Source organism: Magnolia sinica, chromosome 2 (genome assembly GCF_029962835.1).
Source record: "Magnolia sinica isolate HGM2019 chromosome 2, MsV1, whole genome shotgun sequence".
Lineage (NCBI taxonomy): Eukaryota > Viridiplantae > Streptophyta > Magnoliopsida > Magnoliales > Magnoliaceae > Magnolia > Magnolia sinica.
Window position 1 is genome coordinate 46553600 of NC_080574.1, and position 23927 is coordinate 46577526.

The 23927-nt window shown below is 45.4% G+C and overlaps 1 protein-coding gene and 1 non-coding gene across 2 annotated transcripts; both read left to right on the top strand.

The window, feature by feature from the left end:
- Window positions 1-44: 44 nt before the first annotated feature.
- On the top strand, window positions 45-23593 carry LOC131225165 (uncharacterized). Its single transcript, XM_058220632.1, has 3 exons — window positions 45-335; window positions 22949-23161; window positions 23486-23593. The coding sequence occupies exons 1-3, from the start codon at window positions 45-47 to the stop codon at window positions 23591-23593; spliced, it is 612 nt and encodes a 203-aa protein (XP_058076615.1).
- LOC131238107 (small nucleolar RNA R71) lies at window positions 6476-6582 on the top strand. Its single transcript, XR_009167522.1, has one exon. It is a non-coding gene; the product is annotated as a small nucleolar RNA R71 (small nucleolar RNA).
- Window positions 23594-23927: the final 334 nt, after the last annotated feature.

Below are 23927 nucleotides of genomic sequence, written 5' to 3' on the forward strand. Positions count from 1 at the left end.
CGAGGTGGCGTGGTCGCCGCCGGTGGGGCTCGTGGCCTTGGAGAATGCCGCCGAGGTCGCCGCCGTGCCGAGGCGCTGTGGTGCTCTCGGCGGATGTAGGTGAGGCTGCTGCGATCCTCTCGACCGCTGCAGATGAGGGCGAGGGCTCTCAGACAGGCGCTGCCCCGTCCCACCACATCCAAAACAAGTCCTCGCAAACGGCCGCTGGGTGGCGCGGACGTGCTGGGCCGCCTGGTGCTCTAGCAGTGGGTGGCTCCTGTACCTCTGTGGTCGCCGCGCCGCTGGGAGCTACCGGGAGGGGGTCTCGCCTCTTCGACCCCTCCTCTCGATCTCTCGTCGGCTGCGCGACAACCCACTCGATCCTCATAAATCGAGCCCTCCGCACTACAACAAAGGTCGGAAGCTCGTGCCCAATCACACGGCCTCGAAGACCGTAACGTAGGCCGCTCTCGAAACGGCGGGCCTTCCGCCTCATCATCAATCATATATGGCGCAAACCTCGACAGCGCCACGAAACGAGCCGCGTATTGTGCCACGGCATGTCTCCCTGCACCAAAGTCTCGAACTCTAGTGCTCTCTCACGTCGAATGTGGTCAGGGAAGTATTGCTCCTCGAATCGATCTATAAAATCATCCCACGTCCGCACGTAGTCGCCTCGCGACGCGGTAACCGAGGTCCACCGGTTCGGCCTCGCCCTGAAAAGGAACACCGCCAATCGAACTCACGCTCGGCCGTACATGACATGGTATCAAGATCTTCTCCACATCGAGCGCCACCTCTCGTTGTCGGATCGCTCGCCCCGAAACGCGGAGGGTCAAACTGCCGGAACTCTCGAAGTAGGGCACTCGCGCGCTCCTACTCGCTGGGCCGGTGAAACAACCGAGTGTCTGCTCCGCTCCTGAGTGCGGCCGCACGCTGCGATCTGCTGCAACGAGAAGCACTCACGGATATAGTCGGATCCGCACCGGTATCGGTGGAGGTGCAGATCCTCGGGATGGGCGTATGAAGCTCGTAGAGGAGCGACATCCTCGCGGGCGAGGGAATCTCTGGTGGTGGAGCAGGGGTCGTAGGTGGTAGTGCGGGAGCCGCAGGTGGTGGAGCTGAAGTATCCGATGGTGGTGCGGGAGTCGATCGGGTCACTCTCCTGCGCGCCATGTCCTACAGGAAAGAGCGAAGGCGCCTATTAACTTTGAAACTCTCGAAGGCACGCTCGTTAAGGGTCGCTAGGCTATCCGAACTTAGGACTTAATCATTCATAGCAGACATGTAATGTTGTTCTTGGTTATTCCCGAGTTATGCTCTGATACCAACTTCTGTCACGCCCCAAACTCGAAAACCGGGCTCACAAAATTTCCGATCGCCGAATCCGGCGCCGACAGCCTCTGTAGAACCCCATTCTCGGACCCCGGCACCCATTCACCAGGTTCTGATCCTGGGATACTACAAGGAGGGTTTCAAATCATTAGTCTGATTCATAATGAGCATAACAAAAGCATAACCCACAAACAATAACCACAAGAACACCACCACAAAATCCACTATGATCAAAAACTTTTGAGTACAATACGGCAGAAAGGGAAAATACAATGTAATAAAAGAAACAAAACTCCAGAAGCTCGGCTGCACGCTCCAACTACAGCGAGACTATGGCTGCGACTGCGTCCTGGCGTCACCTGCACGCATCAATCGTGCATAAGTTTATGGAAAGCTTAGAGGGTGGTGTAAGTGTGTGCGCAATATAAACGTGCTTAAAATACAAGGTCAGAGTGATGCAGAATCATGGTGATGAGCACATGAATGCAATCAGCCGTACTAAGGCTATGCGGTGCAAGATATGAATGCTATCGGCCATAACACAGCCATGCGATGCGAGATGCAACTCAAGCATGCCAATCCTCATCATGTATCAGTACAGTTCTCATTCTGGATAATCACCGGGGTCCAATACACTCCAAATGGCACTGTCGCTCTCCTAGCCGCACAGTCCAAGTGAGCGTAAGAAACCTCACTATCCGCCTGACCAATAGTCTGCCAATACCTATCCGGCACGTCGATAGCGGACCCATTCGCGAGCTGGTCAAACTCAGCCTAGTATTGCCCCCTACCCTCGGGCGAGTAAGGCCACACCCCTTTCCAATCGACCACGACACAGTGGGAGACGCGGCCTCCTGGTATTCGGCCCTCGTGCGCTCATATATCCACTCGGTCTCGACATTGGAGTCATCCTCTGGTACCATCGGGTTTAGGGATTTTCACCCAGGGACATCTATGGTGCCCGTATGCTCGAACCAAATATTTTCGGTCTCCAATCCTGCCATCCACGATGTATCTGGGGAGGCTATGGCCCTGATGTCGCTAGGGCATACAGTAACTACAATCACACAAATGCAAGTGCATGAATCATACTATCAGTCATGCAACAGCCCTGAATATACCATGCACTTATATGAGGCAACCCCGCCTATCAGGGAGCCCATAAACAGTCTATCCAAAGGTAAATGCTATGATCGGTCATTCCTCACATCAGGCATACATATGGTGCGAATGATCATGAATCATGCATCTATATTAAACATGTAATAAGAGATGGGTTCTAGGTATAATGGAGATGGGCATAGACGGCCTACTTACCATAATTTTGGGCCTATCAGTGGGCCTTAGGGATAGTTATAATGCGGACATTTAACCAACATTATCCATTCAATGTGGACATCAAACCAACATTGCTCCCAAGGCACGGCCTCCCATGAATCACATATTGTAATGGGCCTTTTGTACGTCTAATTGGGCCTTGACGCAAAGACCCAAATACATCAAATGGGCTACATAACATGAGCCCCATATCTATATCAAGGTGGGCCTCAATGGGCCTCTTAATATGGGTCTAGTACAAATCAAGGTGGGCCTCAACAAGGACCACTAATGCATGAAGATGGGCCTCCATAATGGGCCTTAAATTGTTTCCAAAATAGTTGGACAGTTGGATGAAACACATACATTATGATGGAGCCCACACTAATAAAGGGTGTGGTTTACCATTCTTACATAAGTGGGGCCCACCAAAATGCTCATTTTCCACCCAGCCTAAGGCCCAATATAATTTTTTTTATTTTCTACCCATCTAAGGCCCAACATAATGTTTATTTTCCACCCAACTGTTCATAGGGTCATATGGACCAGGGTAGAGCACATTATAATATTTATTTATCATCTAATCTATTCATAAGATCACGTGGGCCTGGATAGGGCCCACTGTAATGTTTGTTTTCCGTACAACACATTGATAGATCGTGTGGACGAGGGGCCACTGAAATGTTTATTTTCATCTAACCTGTTGATCAGGTCGCCCGGGCAGGGAGCCCACCAAAATGTTTATTTGACGTCTAACCCGTTATAGGGCCACCCGAATGGGGTGGACGTGGGGCCCATCAAAATGTGGTTCCCAGATCCAGCCCATCCATTATGTGTGTCCCACTTGGCTGAGGGTACAGACCAAGTTTCAGTCGCATCCAAATTTCAGGTAAGCCCCACCAACGATTTTATATATATTTTAGGCATGACTACACATGATTTTAAATGATGTGGCCCACCAGAGTTCCATATACAGCTGACTTTTGGCGTGGACGGATGAACTGTGGGGACCCATCAAATGCTCGGTGTTGATGATCGAAATTCATCACCGTGGGGGCCCACAGCTGGAGCCGTGAGGCCCCAGCGTCCGTCCGCCCGTCACTGCTGCAGCAGCAGCAGCAGCGCTGCTGCTTAAAAAAAATGTTATTATTAATATATTATTTTTTTTTTGTTTTGGGGTCCACCGAGATGTGATTCACAATCCAGCCCACCCATTATGTGGGTCCCATATAAATGACCGTACAGACCAAGTTTCGGCAACATCCAAAACTCAGGTAGGCCCCACCAAGTGATCTTATATATTTTGACATGTCTTCACATGATTTTAAATGGTATGGCCCACATGAATTTCGTATAAGGCTGATTTTTTTGAATGGCCCACGGCCAGGGAGGTGGGCAATGAATGGACGGTGTGGATGTGCAAAATACACATCATGGTGGGGCCCACGGCTGGACGTGGAACCGGTCCGTCCGTCCGTCCGCCCTCTGGCGTCCTGACAATGGCAGCAGCAGGCGCTGCTGCCTTAGTTTGTTGTTTTTTTTTTTTTTTGAAAAAAATAATTTTTTTGCAGAAACTCCTGTGTGGGGCCCGCATCGGATGAATCCACTCCAGCCATCGGATTCCATGGACCAAGACCGATCAAACGAGTCTAATATACGGCCTGCTTTTGACGAATTGAGGGATCTAGGGGGTTTTCAAGGGTGATATCGCTATTTCTTATGGTATGGCCCACCTGAGAACCAGATTACCCTCAAAGTTTGGCTCAACGCCTAAAATGAGCTGGAGAGGAAGATGGACGGATTGGATTGAGCACATACATCAAGGTGGGGCCTACATAGGTGGCCCACCCCAAAAAGGCAACTAACCCCTTTTTTTTTGTGTTTGCTGGCACACATCCACGTTAGTGCACACACTTCACTTCCAACGTCCAGCGACCAACTCCTAATCTCATTGCTATGGTGGGTCCCACGTAGATGTGGCCCACCATCTTATATGTATATAATATATACTATATTATATATATGATACACATTATATTATACATATTTTATATAACATATATATATATATATATATATATATATATATATAGCATTGGGCCATCTAAACAATGGATGGGTGGATCATCACCTGCAATAGAGTGGGCCACACCATCTGATGTAGATGGACGGGGTAGATGTAACACATACTGGTGGGATCTACACCGTTACAAAGAAAGAAGGGAGAGAGATAGAGAGAGAGATATTTCGTGAGGTAGAGGAACCCCGCCACTATGGGCCCTCTAGATTAAATCACATACATCCAAATGGGTCCCACCAACAAGTGGGCCCTAAAATTTAAAATAATGACAATTCACCCACCTTATCTTCCTTTTCCTTGCTCCCTTGGACTCCTTAGCTCCTTACCTTCACTTTTAATGGAGGATGATGGGGGATTAATGGTGTGGATGAGAGATGGGAGGGTGTAGATGGAAGATGGAAGGTGGGCCACACTTGAGAGGGAGAGAAAGCTTGGACGTGAGGGGGGTTGAGTTGCTTGGGAGAGATATGAGAAAATGAGAGAGAAATGAGAGGATGGGAGTGATATGAGGTGATGGAGTGATGGGTGTAATTAATGAAGCATGGGTTTGTTTGAAAAGTGTGTAAAAGAGGGATGGGTGAAGAGAGAGAGAGTTGACTTTGGAGAAAGAGGGATGGGTTGTTGTACTTGATGTATGGGATGCATTTATGGTTGATTGATGGGAATAATTGTGTAGAGATTCCCTCGAAATCCGCAACGCGCGGTGTTTCTTCGGAATAAACGCTGATCGGCATCTTCTTGCCTGGGTATCGGTTCGGTGCGCAAGTCACGGCGTTGGAACCGCGGCGACGACGCGGTCGCTATGATAAAACTTTCGGATCAAGCCGACGTCGGTGCGCGGGACCTGGCTTAGGATCGTGTGCAAACACCGAATACGGTGCGAAGGTTGCCGGAATTTGACCGGAAGGACCGCGGAAGCTAATGAAATGGTACGGATTAGGACACGGGTCTTACAGGTTGGCTAGGGAACTTGCCCTTCTCTCTCTCACTCAATGTGGCAGCTAGTTGACCCATTTGTACTTCCAGCTTGGCAATGGATTGTGCATTTGCATGTAAGCTTTGCTGGTTGGCCAGTAAGGTTTGTTGAGTGTCTTTTTGGAATTGGAGAGAACTCTGCATGAAAAGATGGAGTGTATCCTCAAGAGATGGTTTCCTTGATTGTGTAAGCAGTTGTTGATATTGTGGAAACTGTTGAGGTTGTTGACTGCCAACTTGGAGGTGCGGTTGCATGGGAGGATTTCCAGATGGTCCTCCTTGTTGTGGTCCTTTTGCCCAAGAGAAATTTGGATTCTAGCCCACCCTGGGTTGTATGTGTTCGAGTAAGGATCATTCCCAGATTTTTGAAAAGTGTTCATAGCATGAACTTGTTCAGAGAGAAGTTCTGGGAATGCTGTACCAGATGGACAAGACTGCATAGGATGGGCAGGACTAGAACATGTGGCATATGCCTCGACTTGAGCTGTTTGTGGTGGTCCTTTATTTAATACCAGAGCATCAACTTTCTTTGTCAGGTTGTCAAGCTTGGCGCTCAGCTCTGGCATGACTCCTATCTCATATATACCACCTCTCTTTTGTGGTTGGGGACTTCTGTCACCTCTATTTGAATAATCCCATTGCTGGGAATTTTCGCACAAGGTTTCAAAGAAGTTCCACGCTTCGACATCACTTTTGGTCATGAATGACCCTCCACTGGTGGCATCAACCATGCGACGGTTCTGTGGTGTCAGACTATCATAAAAGTATTGAACTTGTTGCCACTTCTCAAAACCATGGTGAGGACATTTAAGAAGCAAGTCCTTCCATCTTTCCCAACATTCATGAAAGTGCTCGCCCTCTTTTTGTGTGAAGTTAGTAATTTCTCTACGGAGGGCATTGGTTTTGTGAACGGGGAAGAACTTGTTTAAGAACTTCTTAGACAGTTGGTCCCATGTAGTGATAGATCCAACTTCTAGAGAATTCAACCATGCTTTCGCCTTATCCTTCAAAGAAAAAGGAAACAGGCGTAGGCGGATCGAATCGTCTGAGAAGTTTTGGAACTTAAAGGTGGAGCAAATGTTTAAGAATTCTTTCACATGATGATATGGGTCCTCCTTGTCCAATCCATAAAAGGATGGCAACAATTGTATGACTCCAAGTTTAAGTTCAAAGTGTGCTGCCGTAGTGGTTGGCAACACTATGCATGAAGGCGCATTAAATTGGACAGGAGCTGAATAATCTTTGAGAGCTTTAACTTCAGTTTCATTCGCCATTTCAACAGGATTATTTCTCAATCTTTCACGAATTGTTCTTTCAATCTCAGGATCAAACGGTGCTAGTTCTATGTTCAGAGATCTACGTCCTAGCATAAACTATGTTATTAATATAAGAAAGAAAACTAAACTAAGATGCAACCTAAGATGAATAAAACTAAAGGAAAAAGTTATGAATTCCTAAAAACAAGAGAAAGCTATGTAAACGAGAATTGGAAAGAAGAACCCGAGAAAAGGAGATGATGAATGTCTGAAGATTTGAGAGCTCCTCCTTTTGAAGACAATGCTATTTAGCAGCTTCCTTCCTTAATTCCAAATTAGTAGTTTATGTCAGGTCCCTACAAAACAGGAAATAGGTTAGTTTCTAAAAAAATTTAACCTAAAGGTAGTAAAAAACCGAAGACTATGAATTATGATAAGAGAGAATCTTAAATCCAATTGGACCGAAACAGTCCCCGGCAACGGCACCAAAAACTTGATGTTTTATTTAAACCAACACGATTTAAATGATATTTAAACTCGCAAGTATACGAATCAGATGCAGATACGGTATGTATTACGAGATCTTTCCCACGAGGACTGGTCATCACAATTCAAATCTATGACTCTCCTTAACTAATCCAACAGATAATGGAATGAACTACTAAGCACAATTTTAGGAAAAAAAAACAATTAAGAACAGAGAAGAAAATTCAATCAGAAAGAGAGCACTAGGACTTTCGAATCCACCCCTAATTATCTTAACCCTTGTTTTGTCTATTGATTCACCTTGATCTAGATTGATACCACTTAAATAGAGAAAGCACAATCTGTGTCCTTAATCGGGCATACAGACTGTCTAATTCCTTTAAGCAATGCCATGAATGACATATCCCATATCCTTGGTCGGGCATAAGGGATGTACAATTCATTAAAGCATCCTGTTTCTTCCTCTATAGGAAACCTGTTCTTGATCAGACACAAGCACCTATAATAAGCATCCAAACAGCATCCATATATATACTTTGGTCAAGTTCATAGATGGAGAAGTATAGAATTTAAACCCATAAAGTTCACTTAAAGAAAGAAACAAATTAATTGAAATTCAAAGTAAATCAACCAATACAAGAGCTAATCAAATTAGGGGCTTCATCTCAGCCCTAGCTGAGAGATTAGTGACCCATAAAATCCATAAAAAATATTAAATAAAATTCATAAAAAAACGTCAAACCAAACAATCTCTCTCTCTCTCTTCTTTCTTCTCTTTCTTCTCTTTCTTCTCTCCCTTGCTTCAGATCTGGAATCCCCTCATTCTGAATGCCTTTCCTACGTCCAAAACTCCCCTTTTATAGCTGCTGGATGGCTGGGGTCGGTGGCAGAGTCGTAGCCTGTCGCACGTCCGGCGCTGACGTGATCGGTGGGCCCCACAGAGGTATTTTCTGGAAAATCCACCCCATCCATTGGATTCAGAACAAAATTTCAGTCAAGAATGGGTGGTTTTGAAGGTCCATTAGCGCGGCCCGCAGAAGAAATTTCAAAAAACTCAGTTTTAAATGTCCCGGGGCAGTCTACTTTTGGCCTCTGTACCGCACACGTGTGTACGCATGGGCGAGGAATTTCAACATGGTTTTGAACCTCTCGAAGCCCTCTACACGATGGACGGATCAGATCTTCTGGAAGGTTGACGAGTGGGGCCCACTAATTTCTGCAAAAACTGGCAGCGTCCGTGCGTTTCGCGGACGCCAAACCGACGCTGCGATGATGGTTGGGTCCATTATTGGACTTTTCACAGGAATCCACGCCATCCATTGGTTTCAGCTCAAAAAATCAGTAAGAATTGACTGGTTTTGGGGTGGATTCGGTGCAGCCCACGCGGCTTTCTGTCTTGCCGTCCAACCTGCGTTTGAACGGCTGGGCTCTGATCTATGCGTTCATTTGAATTTTTGCCACCTTGGCAATGGTAATGGCTGCCCCAGGAAGTGGATGGACGGTTTGGATTGTCCATTTGGACACTAGGTGGGCCCCACAACCGACGACCGCGGTCGGCTTGCGGAGAGACGGGTCAGCGCTCTCACTGACCGTCCCAGCGGTGCGGTGCGCAGCCGGTGAAAATGTGCAGTGTGCACACTCCTCATACACAGGGCCCACCGTGATGTTTACGAGAAATCTACACCATCCATCCTCTTTATCATGGTAATTTAGCCGTCAATACCAAAGTTGAGGCAGTTCCAAAGATCAGGTGGGCCCCAAATTGGAGATTAATAGGCTGATCTGTCCGTTGGACCACTTCCCGAGATCTTCCATGGCTGAAATTTAATATGTACGGTTAATTTACGGCCCTCATCTCATGTATGAAGTTTCGAACTGATCGGATAGCGGGAACCATGTGATCTTGCATTCTGGACCCTTTTCGGGCCCCTTTGGCTTGCTTTCCTCAGATCCCAGGCACCAATAAAGAAAAGAAATAACTTTGATGAAATCTTGGATGGAGACTTTGGATCATGAAATCCATGCCTTTAACATCAATTTTCAATTAACGCTCCTGACTTCATCCTGTAACAAAAATACAATTAAAATACTCCATTAAGCATTATCATATACGTAAAATCTGGTAATGATTAGGGTCTAATATGCAATATTCGACCCTGATCAAGTACTAACCGGCTTCGCTGCATTCATATTGAATCGCTTTAAGACTTTCTCAATATACCTCTCTTGTGACAGCCAAAGCTTCTTGCTGCTTGTCACGGGTTATCTCCATTCCTAGAATCTGTTTAGCCTGGCTCAAGTCTTTCATCGCAAACGACTTACTCAACTCCTATTTCAGCCTGTCGATCTTCTTCATGTCTTTTCCCATGATGAGCATGTCATCAATGTATAACAACAGAATGAAGAAATCACCATCTAAGAACTTGTGTGTGAACACACAGTGGTCCGACTCCGTTCTGTCATACCCATATTTCAACATAAACGAGTCGAACTTCTTATACCATTGTCGTGGAGCTTGTTTCAGCCCATACAAGCTCTTCCTCAGCTTATACACCATATGTTCTTTGTCCTTGACTTCGAACCCCTTTGGTTGGTGTATGTAGATCTCTTCTTCCACGTCACCATGGAGCAAGGCAGTTTTAACATCTAATTGCTCTATCTCTAGATCCATGCTAGCCGCTAACCCAAGCAACACCCGTACGGATGTCATCTTCACCACTGGTGAGAATATTTTCTCGAAGTCTATGCCTTTCCTCTGACCAAACCCTTTCACCATAAGTCTGGCTTTGAACCTCGTCTGTGAATTCTTCTACTCAACCTTCTTTCTGAACACCCACTTGTTGCTCAAAGCTTTCTTGCCCTTAGGCAATTTCACCGTATCATAGGTGTGGTTCTTATGCAAGGATACCATCTCCTCTTACATAGCTTTCAAGCACTCCCCCTTCTGCTCGTGAGCTAGGGCCTTATAATAATCTTCTGGCTCTCCCCCATTAGTGAAATAATGTACTCATGCAGCAAGTATCTCTTAAACGGTTGTCTATCCCTAGATAATCTCTTCACTCGTGGCTCAATAGGTGGATCAGATAGGGGTTGCTCCCCTGGTCCATCTTCTGTAGGAACTCCCTCGTCTTCTACACCTTGTTGTACTCCCCTGTCATTAGGTATCATGGGAGGAATAACCGAATCCATGTCCTCTATCTCACTTGAACTAGGCTGGTTCTTTTCTGACTTACCAATGTCTTTTATATACTGATCTTTAAAGAATATCACATCTCTGTTCTTGACGAGCTTCTTCTCGGTCGGATCTCACAATCTATAACCGAACTTTTCATCACCGTACCTCAAGAACACACACTGCATGATCTTCATATCGAGCTTGGACATCTCGTCCTTTGGTACGTGAACGGATACCCTACATCCAAACAACTTGAGATGACTGTACGATGAATCTTATCCAGTCCACACCTTCTTAAGCACTTCTCCATTCAACGGGGCTTATGGAGACCTGTTTAATAGATACACTGCTGTGTGCATTGCTTCTCCCCAGAACGTCTTGAGCAATTTCGCATGGGATAACATGCATCTGATTCTCTCTATAATGATGCAATTCATTCACTCAGCCACACTATTATGTTGGGGGGTCTTGGGAACCGTCTATTCATGCCGTATACCCAGAGACTTTCAATACTCATGAAAGTCGCAAATGTATTCACCACCATTGTTAGTGTAGATGCACTTCAATGATCTACTTGTCTCTCTCTCGACCATAGCATGAAACAATTTAAACACACCAAAGACCTCATCTTTAGATTTCAAAGCATTCAAACCCTCTTAAATGCATCATCTATAAAAGTGACAAAATACAGTGCCCCACCCAAGGTTTTTGTCTTATAGGACCACAAATATAAGAATAAACCAAATCTAATGCATGCACTTTATTAACATGAGAAGCAGATTTAACAAATGAAACTCTATGTTGTTTCCTTGATAAACAATCAATACATGTTTTGAGAGGTATACCTGTCACATCTGGAAGGAGCCGCTTCCTCGCTAGTAGCTGAAGCCCTTTTTCACTCGTGTGGCCTAGACGCCTGTGTCACATGTCAATAATTGAATCTTCTGCAGCGTTCAACCCACCCTTGCACACACTAACACTTGCTTTATAAAGGGTGCAACACTTCTTTCTTCTAACTGTGATCAACGAACTCTTATGAGCTTCCAGCGCCCACCAGTAAACCAGCTTTCATAGCCATTATCATCCAACCTTCCCATCGACATCAAGTTAAGGCGAAGCTCTGGGATATGCCTCACATCACTGAGAACCAATGTGCAACCCACATCGGTCTTCAGATAAATATCACCGACCCTTACGATCTTCGATATGCCAGAATTTTCCATCTTCACGGTTCCATAGTCACTTGACTTGTAGCTTGTGAAGCAGTCCCTACGTGGAGTCGCATGAAAAGAAGCTCTTGAGTCGATCACCCAGTCGGTGTCCTGACTTGTAGCCGTGAGACAAGCATCATGATCTGCTAAAAGAATAATTACAACGTCACCATCTGAAGCGACAGTAGTGGAATCTGATTCATCTTCCTTCTCCTTTCATTTTTCTTTCTTGTCGTTTTTATTCTTATGACATTCATGCTTATAGTGACCCTTCTTGCCACAATTCCAGCATTTAACATCTTTCCTACTACTCGAATTGCCTCTTGATTTATCTTGGGCTTTCCTGCCCTTCCTATTCTTTCCTCTCCCCCGTTCCTGTGTCACAAGGGCCTCTTGCCGAGTAGAACCCTGAGACTTCCTCCTTGTCTCTTCATTGAAGAGACAACTAGTTATCTGTTCTATGGACAACTTTCCTTCTAGCACGGAGTTACTTAGAGACACCACCAATGTCTCCCCACTATCAGGCAGTAAACTAAGCAATAGCAAAGCCTGTAATTTATCGTCCAGGACCATCTTCATAAGGGAGAGCTTGTTCAATATATTGCTAACCTCATTCATGTGCTCGGCCACAGAACTGCCATCTTTGAACTTGAGATTCACAAGTCGTCGTATTAAGAAAATCTTATTGCCGGCTATCTTCCTCTTATACAACCCTTGTAATTTCAGTCATAGGTTAGTGGCTGAGGTCTCCATAGACATATGGTGGAACACAAAATCATCCAGCCATTGTTTAATAAACCCCATCGTCTTCCGATCCAACTTCTTCCAATTATCATTAGACATATCCTTGGATTTTTCTGATATGCCTAAAATTGAAAAATATAAGTTCTTGCAATAAAGCAAGTCTTTAATCTTAGCCTTCCATGTAGTCCAGTTAGAACCATTGAGGCTGATCATCCTTGATGAACCACCTTCCATAATTCAGAACCGATCCCACTCCCTTCAATGAACCCGGCTCTGATACCACTTTGTTGGGGATCTTGCACAAAACTTTAGGATCTAGCCTCCGAAAACAAACCAGAATTATGGGATAATAAAACAATAAAATAAATCAAAGCATAAACAACACCACACAAGAGATTTTTACGTAGAAAACCTTCAAAGAGGTAAAAACCATGGGACCTCGTTCAGATCAACAATCTACTATGAAGTAGAACGTTACAACCTTCTTCACTCACGCAGGAGTGAATAAACAATAAGAGAATAAAAGAAAAACAGAGAGATCTAACCGATTACAAGGACGTGAAAGCATTGATATATAGTAGATCACCTTTACGAGCATAACCTCTCTTCCACAAGCTTCCTCTCTCTCTTTCTCACACACACACACACACACACACACACACACACACACCTTTGATAGCCCTAAACCCTTTAGCAAACCCTTGCAAAACTTTAGGAAACCCTCTTGCAATGCCTATAAAGGTTCTAGGCACCTCTATTTATAGTTTAGGAAACTTCCTTTCGCAGCCCTTGCGAAAGGCCTTCAGATTTCCATAGTCTGCGAAAGATCCGGATTCAAATCTGTGTAACCTCGACTGGTCGAGCCGAATCCTCGACCGGCCGAGCGGCTCACTCGACTAGTCGAGCACTTCCCTCGACTGGTCGAGTACCTCAGAGAAAATTCATCAGATGGTTGTTGGACTTTGAGTCGAGCCTCACTCGACCGATTGAGCGCCACCCACGACCCCCACTTGACCGGTTGAGCAGCCCACTCGACCGGTTGAGCAGTGCGGTGAAATACTCCGAATTTTCAGTCCACTGCACTGTCTCTCCCCTAAACTAAGGAGAAAAACCCCGTCAAGAAAAAAAAAAAGTTCTTGAATTAAATCATGGGTTACATATGCAGAATTTTATCTCTCGATGAGTGAATGAGAATCGGTTCACATTATTTAACCGGGGGATCAAGACACGTTAATGAGATACAAGATTGAGAATCCGGATCCTCTACTTGCCACTAGCAGATTTTATGCTTATTTAATGTGATTGGTCTGCATCATCCCATCATCCCTGACATTGTCAGCAGTGCTGGATTATATGCAAATGATGATATGTCCCAATCATAATGCAACAAACATGATATCGCTGCGTGTGGCGAGAAGAGGATCCGGCCTCATTGATTGGTGGGAGAGATGGACCCATTTTGGATCCTTGCAGCTCAACTCTTTCATACCAAGTGGGCTATGGTAGGTTGTTGCATACAGAGGTACGTACATGAGTTGTGTGTAACCACTGTGAAACAGAGTCTGTGTAAGACAACCTACTGTCATGTTCGTGTGACATCCACTCCGTCCATCAGGGTCCCCAGGTTATTTTAGGGTGGGAGCCAAACAATGAATAAAATTCAAAGTTCAAAGTGAGCAACACTATAGAAAACGTTAAGGTTTGAGCACCCCCATTAAAAGGTTTCAGTGGTCGACATTCTCATCCCACTTTTCCTGTTGGTGCATTCACGGGCATTTAAATCATGTGTGAATGAGATTCGGTTCGCATCATTTCACTGTAGGGCCATGACCCGTGGACGTTAATGAGAGGGGCGCGGATTAGGTACTACCCCCCCCTGTTCCGAGCTAGGGACAGGCGGAGGCCCCACGGTGCATCGAGGGGCCACTGTAATGTATGACTTCTATCTACACTGTTCATCCATTTTTACATATCATTTTAGAATAACAAACCAAAATTAAGGTATATTCAAGTTTAAATGGACAACACAGTAATGATTAAATTCATACCGTTGAAAAATTCTCCAGGACGACAGAAGTTATGGATCAGGATTATATTTATTTTGTCATTTCATCCAGGTGCATATGACCGTACCAACAGGTTGGATGGAAAATAAATGACACGGTGGATCCTGTGAAGGTTTCAATGGTGGGCGTCCTTAGCACCGCTACTTCTTATGGTGTGGTCCAATCGAACCTTTGATCTGCCTTATTTTTGGTCCACTATTTTAAAATGATATAGAAAAACGGATGGACGGTGTGTATAAAATAAATGGACAGTGACAGACAGTGAAGGTTGTGGAAACGGATTGGCTACTCCCTTCCCACCAGCCCAGCGGCTGATGGTCAGTGCTCTGTGGGCCCCACTATGATGTATGTATTTCATTCATTTTGTTCATCCATTTTTACAGATCATTTTAGGGTTTGATATAAAAAATTATAGAGATATAAATCTCAGATGGACCACACCACAGGAAAACAATTGTGATTGGACATCCACTATTACAATCCTCTTAAGGCTTACTGCTCTGTTTATTTGACATCCAATATGTTTATTAGGTCATACAGACCCAGATGAAGGGAAACAAAACAAAGATCAGATTGATCCAAAACTTTTATGGCCCTCAAAAAGTTTTTAATGGTCAAGGTTCATTTGACATTGTTTTCTGTAATGTGGTCCATTTGAGATTGGGATATACCTCATTTTTAGTCTCATACCATAAAATAATCTAAAAAAATAGATGGACGGCGTGGATGAAACGCATACATCATGGTGGAGCCCATAGAGCACCGACCATCAGCCATTAGGTGTGGGGAGAAATTTCCTACTGTAGATTTCACCTTTTACCCATTGTCTTTTGCAAATGCTCCCAGACTTTACTTTTCCAATCTAAACCATTTTGTACTGACACACTATTTTCAGTTGAAAATATTGTTGCTTTAGTTCTCTGGACATATGGCTACGGATTATAACCACAGCTATTAGTAGCATAGGTCTATAGAGTATATTGTGCAAAAGCTTGTGACTCCATGGCTACCTATAGCTACGGTTATAATCCGTAGCTATAGATCGACAAAATTGCGCTCGTGCTAGGTATTTTCGTCTGAAAATAGTGTACCCTACAGAATGGTGTAGTTTGGGAAAGTAGAGTTTAGAAGCGCTTAGAAAAGACGGTGGGTAAAAGGTGGAGTGCACAGTCGGAAATTTCCTTTAGCTGGGGTGATGTTTCGATCCTTGCAGCTTAACTTTGTACACGTCACCAAATGAGTTGCGTGTAACCTCTGTTTTGGACAGCCGGGTAAGCCAAAGGTCTTGTGGGCCCACTGTGATGTCTTTGTGACATCCACTCTGTCTATAGGCTTCCTAGGTCATTTTAGGATATGGCCCAAAAGTAGAGTTTGGTCTCCACTATTGCTCGATGGTGTGGCCCGTTTTAACTTTCTACCTACCTAGTTTTTGGGCCCACATCCTAAATTGAACCGGCGAACGTCACTTGAACGTTGCAGTAGACCCATGGAGCTGTGGGGTATTTTATCCACACCATCCATTCATTTTGTGAGATTATTTTAGCACAAAGCCTTAAAAAAGGTAGATTCAAAGCTAAAGTGGACCACACGACAAAAAGCAGCGGGGATTGAATGCCTACCATTGAAAACGTTTTTGGGTCACAAAAGTCTTGGAGCAAGCTGGTATTTGTTTTTTCCATTCATCCAGGTATGCGTGACCTTATGAACAGATTGGATGGGTGGGCCTTAGGAAGATTTCAATAATAGGTGTTTTTGTCCCTGCTGCTTCCTATGTCGTGGTCCACATGGACCTTGGGATCGGCCTCAACTTTGAGTCAATGTCCCGAAATAATCTCAAAAAATGAATGGCTAGTGTCGATATAGCACATACATCTACGTGGAGGCTACAGAATTTGGTGACGTCAACACACCATTGAGGTTTGTGGTGTGTAGCATATCAGGCAATCCGCCTCCTATCAGGGGCTCCATGTTAAGGACGCGGATTAGCTGCTGACTGGTTGAATAGCTAGACCGACGTTACCTAGTTCTGTGGACCCCAGTATGATGTATGTATTGTATACACACCGTCCATCCATTTGGAGAGATTATTTTAGGGCTTGAGCCAAAGAATGAGTTAGATCGAAATCTAGAGTGGACCCACCACCGAACACAGTGGGAAGAGTGACACCTACCATTGAAACCTTCCTAAGGTCCACCGCGATGTTTATTTGAGATCCAACCTGTTCATAAGTTGACAAAAACATTAAAGGAGGAAAAAAAAGAAAAAAATATCAGCTTGATCAAAAACTTTTGTTGCCATTAGAAGTTTTTAATGGTGGACGTCACTCTCTCGACTGTTTTGTGTGGTAGGGTCCACTCGAGGCTTGAATATGACTCATTCTTTGGCTCATCTGTTAAATTGATCTCTCCAAATGGATAGACGGTCTGGAAAATATACATCATTGTGGGACTCATAGAATTACGTGACGTCACTTGAGTAGGGAGTATCCCTACTCAACGTGTCAGTAGACTCGCAACTTAAGTGACGTCACCAAGTTCTGCAAGCCCATCATAATGTATGTTTTGTATCCATACCGACCATGCATTATGAGAGATCATTTTAGGGCATGATCCAAAGAATGATTCCAATCCAAATCTCCAGTGAACCCCACCACAGAAAACAGGGGTGAGTGACGCTCCCATTAAAAACTTATAAGGGCTACAAAAGTTTTCCATCAAGCTGATATTTGTGCTTTCCCTTCTTTCATGTTTATGTCAACTTATGAAAAGTTTGGATCTCAAATAAACATCATGGTGGACATTAGGAAGTTTTCAACCGTGCGCGTCACTCTCCCTGCATTTTTCTATGATGGGTCCACTAATGCTCTGGATCTACCTCATTCTTTGTCCTGTACTCTAAAATAATCTCTCCAAATGGATGGACAGTGTGGATACAACACATATCATGGTGGGCCCACATAACTTGGTGACATTACTTCAGTATGTGCTGCCTCCCTAGCTGTTGTTGTGGCTCCCAGCTCCGTAGCCTTGGCTTGAAACTCGGCCCCGTGGTCTCGAGTCTCCACCCCGCCTCCTCAAGGCGACCCCTCATCTCATGAAACGTGCGACGGGCAACTAGGACCCCGGTAGCGCCCTAAAAAAGCAAAGAACGAGCAGCCATAGTTAGCTATTAGAAAAATATTAAGTCCAGGGGTGATAAAAGGGGAGGTGAGTTCGACACCATTACCTTGATCAACATTGACGCTACCTCGCCTAGGAGGGGATCAGGCCGCAAGGACAATATCGCCTTGACCTCCTTCTCGGTTACATTCTGGTTATTCCAATGGGCTCGAACTGCCATGTGTCGAGCAAGGGATATGGGAGATCCTAACCCAAATGCCACCACCTCAGGAACCTAACAACCCGACGTCTCCCCCACCTTTACTTTCGGGCGCCTAGGGACCCTAGGAGCCTCAACTTATCCTTCCTTGGCTCTCACCGGCGACGACTCCAAATTGATGACTTCTCTCGAAGCCATCTCTAAAGGAGAAACCTCTCGAGCTAGTTTGCTTGTAAGGGCTCCCTGAGACACCTTAGCTCCTTCACCTATGGTCACCTCTACTGCCCTTGGCTGCTCGACGGAAGGGTCCTCTGGGGCGGGCCCTGACCCGCCATTGGCACCCCTCGAGGCCTCGACGAAGGGGCATTGTAAGGCCTGAATCCTAATTCGTACTGTTCCATAGACTCCCGCGATCCTTCCCGTTAAATTTTAGCAACTCTCGACCTATAATTGACATTTGCGCGCGACCCTGAGTCGTATCCTGTAAGTCTGAGTTGGCTCAATCCGAGACTTGTACCATTGTGACCGCGCCGTCGCCACGGTTCCAACATCGGGTCTTGTACACCGATGCGATGCCCAGGCCAGGAGATGTAGGTCCGCGTTTATATCAAAGAAACGCCGCGCATTTGCGAACCCAAGAGAATCTCTACAACCCATCCCATCAATCAATCAATCAATCAAGTACACATCCCATCACTAGTCAAGTACACCACCCATGCTTTCTTTCTCCCTAAGATAAGCAACCTACCATAAGTTAACTATCAAGTCAAGTACATCTATCACTCACATCCATCACTCACACCTATCACCTCTCTTACAACTACCCTTTTCCTCTCTTTCTCTACACATTTTCCAAGTAACAAGAAAAAAGAGTTGGACGTCTAAGCACTTCCAAGGAGAGAAAAAGGTGTGTTGTGTGTGGTCCACTTCTAACCCCAAGATCCATCATCCTAGCCCTTCAATTCTCATCATCTTCCATCAAAGTGAGATATAAGGAGTTTAGCATTTCATCGGACCAAGAAGATCGAACGGTGGGTGTTTTGTAGGCCTAGATTTCATGTTTTAATGATGGGCCAAGTGGGGCCTACCGATTGATGGTATGGATCTCACTTTGGACCCTATATGTAGCCGATGGCCCACCATGATTCACATGATTATTCCATGATGGGGTCATTCTCCATGGGCCCCATCATGATGTTTTCTTTCCTAGTTGAAAGGGGTCATTTAGACCTTCCATTTTGGTCGAGGAGGAATCTCCACTATTGATTTTGATTTGGTGGGCCCACATGCAATGGGACCCACTTGACGTATATTGTAATTCATAGAAGGGAGGGCCCATAGTGTCGGGGTCCCTCCATCATTCGCTCTCTCTCTCTCTATCTCTCTCTCTCCCTGATTTTATGGCCCATTTGTGATGTATGTATTTCATCCATATTGAGCACTAAGTGGACCCAATCGGGGCCCACGTTGCAGCCACCTTGCTGCCGCTTTTGGAGGGTCTGGATAATGGGAAAATACAAATATTAGGTGGACCCCAGCATGGCCAGATGGGCCAACCCAGAACCTACTCGATGTCTGTTGTCCAGACTGTCCAGCAGGGTTTGGATGTTGTCTATGAAAAACAGAAATATCAGCTTGATTCAAAGTTTTTGGGTGGGCCGCTCATGCAGGCCCCACCTTGATGTATAGATCTAATCCACACCATTCATCTTATCTCTCAGCTTATTTTAGGCGTTGAGCCGAAAAATGAAGCTAATCCGAATATCTGGCAGGCCGTATCATAGGAAATAATGATTCTTATAGTTAAAATCCATTAGGGCCCACTTTGATGTTTCTACACACCAAAACATGCTGTATATTGGGCTCATTTGGTCTATCATGAGCCATAGAATCCAATGGATAGAGTGGATCCTCCTGATGCAGGCCCCACCATGGAAAAACTGAAATAATATATTTATATATTAAGCAGCAGGCGCTACTGCTGCTGTCGTCTAGAGGACACTGCAGCAGCGTCCTGCTGCGCTGCTAGTTAGAAAGGGCAGGGACCATGGGTCCCAGCCGCAGGCCCCACTGGATGTGTGCTGGACATCAATACCGTGCATTTGATGGGGCCCCTTTAAACAATGGGGCACCCCAAAAATCAGCCGTATACAAAAGCTCAGGTGGTCCACACGGTAGGAAGCAGTGGTGGATTGAACGTCTGCCATTGAAACTTCTTTGGTTCTAGATGTTTTGGATAAATATAATTTTTTTTCTTTGTATGGGTCTGTGTGACCTTATCAATAGATAGGTGGGAAAATAAACGTTATGGTGGACCCCACATGGGACCCACCTGTGAAGGGATTGGATTGGCTGGTGTGCTGCACAGAGCTACTATTGACGTAGTAGGTTCTTTGGAGCCCACCTTGGTGGCGTGTGCACCAGCATGAGGAGCCCTCTTTGGTGTATGTGTTGCATCCAAACTGTCCATCCAATTGGTAATCTGTCTTAAGCTTAAGACTAAAAATGAGGCAAATCTATCTGGTGGATCACACCATAGAAAACAGTGGATAGATGAACGCCTACCATTGAAGTCCTTTTTTTTAGACCACAGCAGTCTTAGATTAAATTGATATTTTTTTTTCCTCCCAACCAGGTCTTTGTGACCTTACTAATAGACTAGATGGAAAATAAACGTGATGGTGGGCCTTGGAATTTTTATAACAATGAAAAAAAAATCATTATCTCCACTACTATTTGTGGTATGGTCCAGATGATCTTTCGATACGATTCATTCCTTTGGAAATGCTCTAAAATGATCTCTAAATGGGTTATGGCCCATTGCAATGTATATAAGGCCCATTGTGTGGCCCACTTGATGTATATGAGGCCCATGTGATGCGGCCCATTTATTGTATCTGAGGCCCATGGGTTAAGGCCCAATAGGATGTATATAAGGTCCATTCCAATGTGTGATTCCACCGTAGTGTATGTAATGATGTTTATGGCGGGTCATGCCTTAGGAGCAATGATGGTTAGACGTCCACATTGTAAGAATAATGTTGGTTAAATGTCCGCATTGTAACTCTCCCTAGGGCCCATTAATAGGCCCATACTTGTTGTGTGTAGGCCATCTAGGCCCATCTTCGTTGTGAGGATAGTTCATCACCATATAACATGCTTAGTTTAACTCCATGATTCATGCCCATACACATCATATGTATGCTTAATATGAGGAGTGAGTGATTATATATAGCATATGCCATTGAGCAGATTATTTATGGGACTCACTGATAAGAGTTACCCATATAAGCGCATAGTACGCGCAAGATTGTTGCATGACTGGACGGTGTGACTCATGCATCTCGCATATGTGTGACATGATCATTGTATGCCCTAACGACATCAGGGCATGGCCTCCACAGGCATATCTTGGATGGTCGGATTGGATACAAAAATATTGGATCTACCACTTGGGCACATAGGTTAAAAGTCCCAGAACCTTTTTGGTACCAGGAAATGCTCCAACGTTTAGACCGAGTGGATACACGAGTGCACGAGTGCCGAATACCAGTAGGCCGCCTCTCCCACTATGTTGCGGTTGGTTGGAAGGGAGTGTGGTCTTATCCGCCCGAGTGAGGGGATTGTAAACTAGGCTAAGTTTGACTAGCTCGCAAATAGGTCTGCTATCAACGAACCAGGTAGGTCTTGGCAGACTACTAGTCAGGCAGATAGTGTGGTCTCTTCCACTCGCTGGGCTGTGTAGCTAGGGAGGTGGCGGTTAGTGTGGAGTGTACTAGACCCCGGTGATATCCCAAAGGAGAACTGTACTGATATATGTACTTAATGAGGACTGGCATGCTTGCGTTGCATCTCGCATATGACATTTGGCTACGTAGGCCCCGCATTGCATGGCCTTGGTATGGCCGATAGCATTCATGTCATGCATCGCATAGCCTTAGTACGGATGATAGTATTCATGGACTTACTAGCATATTTCCGCGTTACTCTGACACTGCATAATTGGCAATTGCCTTGCACATGCATTTACACCACCCTCTAAGCTTTTGTAAGCTTATGCATGACCGTTGCGTGCAAGTGGTGTTGGATAACAGCAGCACTGAGGAAGGAGCGCATTAAATTATTTTGGAGCTTTTTGATTACCTTGTATTTCTCTTTCCGCATTGTACTTAAAGTTTTTGATATAGTGGATATGTGGTGATGTTGTTTTGTGACTTGGTTATGCTCCATTATATAAAAAATTCATATTAAAAATCCTCCTTGTAGGATCCAAGGATCGAAATCTGGCATATGAGTGCTGGGAGCCGAGAATGGGGCATTACGGAGGCTGTCGGCGTCGGATTCGGCGATTGAAAATTTTGTGAGCCCATTTTCTGATTTTGGGGCATGACAAGTTGGTATTAAAACATAACTTGGGAATACCTGAGGATCACATCACATATCTACTATGAACTTAGAATGAATAGGTCTCAAGTCTGAATAACTTAGCGATTTTCCGACATAGACCCTTAACGATTATGCCTTCGAGAATTCTCAAGGCTGATAGACCCTTATTCCTTCCTGTAAGACATGCCGCCTAGGAGAGCGACCCGAGCAACTCCCGCTCCCCCGTATGAGCCTGGCGCAGCCTCGACAACACCCGTGACTGCAGAACACTTCAGCAGATGTTGTAGATGATGACCGCTATCCTTCAGGGGTAAGGCGGGCGACCCGTTGTTATGCTAGCCCAGGCAGAGCAGGAGCACGCGAGCGCCCTTCTCAGAGACTTTCGATGGCATGATCCCCCGCACTTCCTAGGTGTGTCAGACCCTACTGCAGCAGAGATATGGCGCTCTGAGGTAGAGAAGATTTTTGACACTATGAGATGTATGACCCAGCAGTGGGTCCCATTAGCTATATTTCTTCTCCAGAGCGAGGCTCAACACTGGTGGCATTAATCACCTGAGCGATAATGGCTGATTTCGAGTAGACCTGGGAGGACTTTGTAAACCGGTTTGACCGGAAGTTCTTTCCTGAGCACGTTCGACAGCAGCATGCATTAGAGTTTGAGACTCTGGTCCAAGGAGACATGTCTGTGTCACAGTATGAGGTGCGTTTCTTCGAGCTATCGACGTTCACTACGTATGTTATCGTTTATGAGGGGCTGAAGGCCCGCAGTTTTAAGAACAGCTTGCTTCCGACGTTTGAGCAGATTGTACAAAGGGCCCAGGTCTATGAGGTAGATTGGGGCAGTTTGTAGAGGGCCCGTGACCAGAGAGGAGACCGGAAGAGGAAGGCACCCTCCAGTAGCTCCCATCAGCAGTAGCATTGTTCACAGCAGCGACACATGACCTGCCCAGCATTCCAAGCACCAGGAGTACCCCCAGCACCACCTCTGGGACCGTTCCCAGGTACTTACTTTGGATGCGGTAGGACAGGACATCGTAGGTACGAGTGTCCCCATCTGTAGCAGCAGCAGCCGAGGGCACCATATCAACTTTCGCGGCAGCCCCCACAGCAGTCGTATTGACCACAGCACCAACCTCCGGGACCTCTCCCATAGCAGCAGAAGCAGCAGATCAGGCTGTCACAGCAGCAACAGCAACAGCAAAGACCTCAGAAGGGACATGCACCTCCCCAGCAGGCTCAAGGCAGATTTCATGCCGCCTAACAGGACCCTCAGTCATTAGGAGGGGTCGCCGAGGGTATTCTCCCTATTTCTACCTGCATTGAACATGTATTGTTTTATTCTAGTGCATCGGATTCTTTCATGGTTGATGATTTTTGCCGATCGATCGATTTGCCGTTGGAGTCTACTCGTGAGGGTTTGTTGGTGTCAACGTCCTTGGGGAAGACTACAGTGTTAGACCGATTTTGCTCGTCTTACCTCTTCTGATTAGAGATATCTTTTTGTCTGCTGATCTGTTCATATTATCGATGTCTGAGTTTGATGTCATCCTGGGTATGGATTGGCTTGCCGAGTACCACGCCATATTGGACTGTTC

Excerpts from the sequence above, each read along its gene's own strand:
- LOC131225165 (XM_058220632.1), top strand. The coding sequence starts at position 45 with ATGCCGCCGAGGTCGCCGCCGTGCCGAGGCGCTGTGGTGCTCTCGGCG. Across the intron at positions 336-22,948 it reads ACCCCTCCTCTCGATCTCTC|TTCTTTCCTGAGCACGTTCG; the intron begins GTCGGCTGCGCG and ends TTTGACCGGAAG. Across the intron at positions 23,162-23,485 it reads AAAGGGCCCAGGTCTATGAG|CAGCAGAAGCAGCAGATCAG; the intron begins GTAGATTGGGGC and ends CCTCTCCCATAG.